This window comes from Physeter macrocephalus, chromosome 3 (assembly GCF_002837175.3).
Source record: "Physeter macrocephalus isolate SW-GA chromosome 3, ASM283717v5, whole genome shotgun sequence".
Lineage (NCBI taxonomy): Eukaryota > Metazoa > Chordata > Mammalia > Artiodactyla > Physeteridae > Physeter > Physeter macrocephalus.
The window spans coordinates 9,825,702-9,827,709 of NC_041216.1; the positions used below are offsets into that span (position 1 = coordinate 9,825,702).

The following is a 2,008-nucleotide window of genomic DNA, read 5'->3' on the forward strand; positions in this document are numbered from 1 at the left end:
AAACTACAGAGCCCACGCACCCAGGAGCCCGCGCGCCACAACTAGATAGAAGCCGGAGCGCTGCAACAAAGAGACCGCACGCCTCAAGGAAGATCCTGTGTGCTGCAACTAAGACCCGACACAGCCAAAAAATAAGGTAAATGAACAAACAAATAAATAGAAAAATGGCGAAGTTTTGAAGACACTCATAAAAATCCCCTTTCACAATAAATCCAAGAAATTTCCCTGCTGCTCGTGGCTTTGTTTCTTTCAGATTGATACTGATTCTAAAAGTTCCACAGTCAAAAAGTTTCCACTAAAATATATTCACCAGCAAATTCATCAAATATTTCTGTTATACTTGGTTAAAAAACAACTTCCAAAGTTTTTCTTCTTTCGCAAAAACAGACAAAGTGGCTGAAAATTGACATTATATGATCCATTGTTTTTCAAAACTATCCAATTCTTGGTGAAAACAATTGCGACATTCAAACATTTCCCTTTTATAACTTCTGGTAGGGTAAGAAGAACTTCTGTTGTTTCTCCCGCTCTCTTTTTAGAAATCTGATGATAATTTCTATGTAAATGTTCGCTTCCTTACATTTGTTGTTACATAGTTAATGAGTTTCTCCACAATTTCTGTCCACCAACCTTCAAGAAGCAATTTTTTTTTTACTTTTATTTGCATTTATTTTTTACAGCATTTATTCCCGGACCATAAGTTTTTGTTTCTTCAATTTCTTCTGGGCAACCTCCTCTTCTGGTTTAGGAACAATCTGTTCTTTTTCAGTAAGGATCACCTCAATGTGGCAGGGAGAGCTCATGTATGGGTTGATCCGACCATGAGCTCTATAAGTCCTGTGCCACATCTTGGGGGCTTTGTTCACCTGGATATGCTCAATGACCAGAGAATCTACATCTAAGCCCTTAAGTTCAGCATTACTCTCTGCATTTTTGAGCATGTGCAGCAAAAATTCAGCACTCTTTTTGGGCCACCGACCCTGCGTCCAGCCCCACTGTTTGGCCTGGGCACACCTACCAACTCCACCATTGTAACGATGGAATGGCACACACTGCTTCTTTAAAGTGACATCCTTCAGATACTTTGTGGCTTTTCGGATATGCACACCCTTAATGGCCTGGGCTATTTCACGAGTGTTCTTAAAGTGAACACAAAGATTTGAACCTCTCGTCTTGCATGATTTTGTGGGATTTTCTGGGTCAAGTGAATAGCGAACCATTTTTAGAGGTCACCTCAGGCCACTGACCGGAAAAGTCAAGAAGCAATTTAAAGCTTGATGTTTTACTATACAGGGATGAAAGCTGATTCCAGCTGATTAAAATATTTTTGTGTCTGATGGACCTCATCGAAAACTTCACATTGATCAAAGATAACTCAGAGGAAAATTGTCACACATAGCAGAGAGCAAAATCTGAACTGGTTCTCCTTTGGATCGCGCAGTTCTTCAAAGGTTGAGGTTAACTTTTCCATCATTGTTTCTACTGCATGCACAGCTTCATGTGGAGCAATCGTTTTGTCTGGGAAAGCCTTTTCACTGTTCCTCATTCTGCAGCGTTTTCCATCAATGAAGTGAGCCTGAAAAGGAGGACTATATTTTTTTCTAAAGTTCAAAAAAAAATGTCACACATGGGGGAAAAACTCCAGGTAGTCACATAGAAGGTCAGAATTAAACTAACTCAGGGTCACTTTCTTTGCAATCACTCTGGTATTGCTTATTCTGAGTCTACTGTTTAAATACAGGGAAATACAGAGGTTGGAGGCACAAACTGCTCCAAAGTTAGCTTGAATGGTTAAGAACTGAAACTGACTTACTCTAAAAAAAAAAAGTGGAGAAAACCCCACATTTTTCAGAGGCCACATATGCCAGGGTCAACTGTATAACCGGGAATTCTCCAAATACGCTTCTGCTTTGAATCCAACATTTATTAAAAGATTAGTAATTAAAATATGCTCACATGAAACCCGTGTGTGTGTGTGTGTGTGTACTAAATATATAATTAAAACTCA

At 39.3% G+C, this 2,008-nt stretch overlaps 1 protein-coding gene across 1 annotated transcript; it reads right to left on the minus strand.

Moving 5' to 3' along the window:
• Positions 1-683: 683 nt before the first annotated feature.
• LOC102983519 (60S ribosomal protein L17-like) lies at positions 684-1,252 on the minus strand. Its single transcript, XM_055082022.1, has one exon. It carries the CDS (start codon positions 1,218-1,220, stop codon positions 684-686), a length of 537 nt encoding a protein of 178 aa, XP_054937997.1. The 5' UTR covers positions 1,221-1,252.
• Positions 1,253-2,008: the final 756 nt, after the last annotated feature.

Bases quoted from the DNA above. Each gene is read 5' to 3' on its own strand.
- LOC102983519 (XM_055082022.1), bottom strand. From the start codon at position 1,220: ATGGTTCGCTATTCACTTGACCCAGAAAATCCCACAAAATCATGCAAG.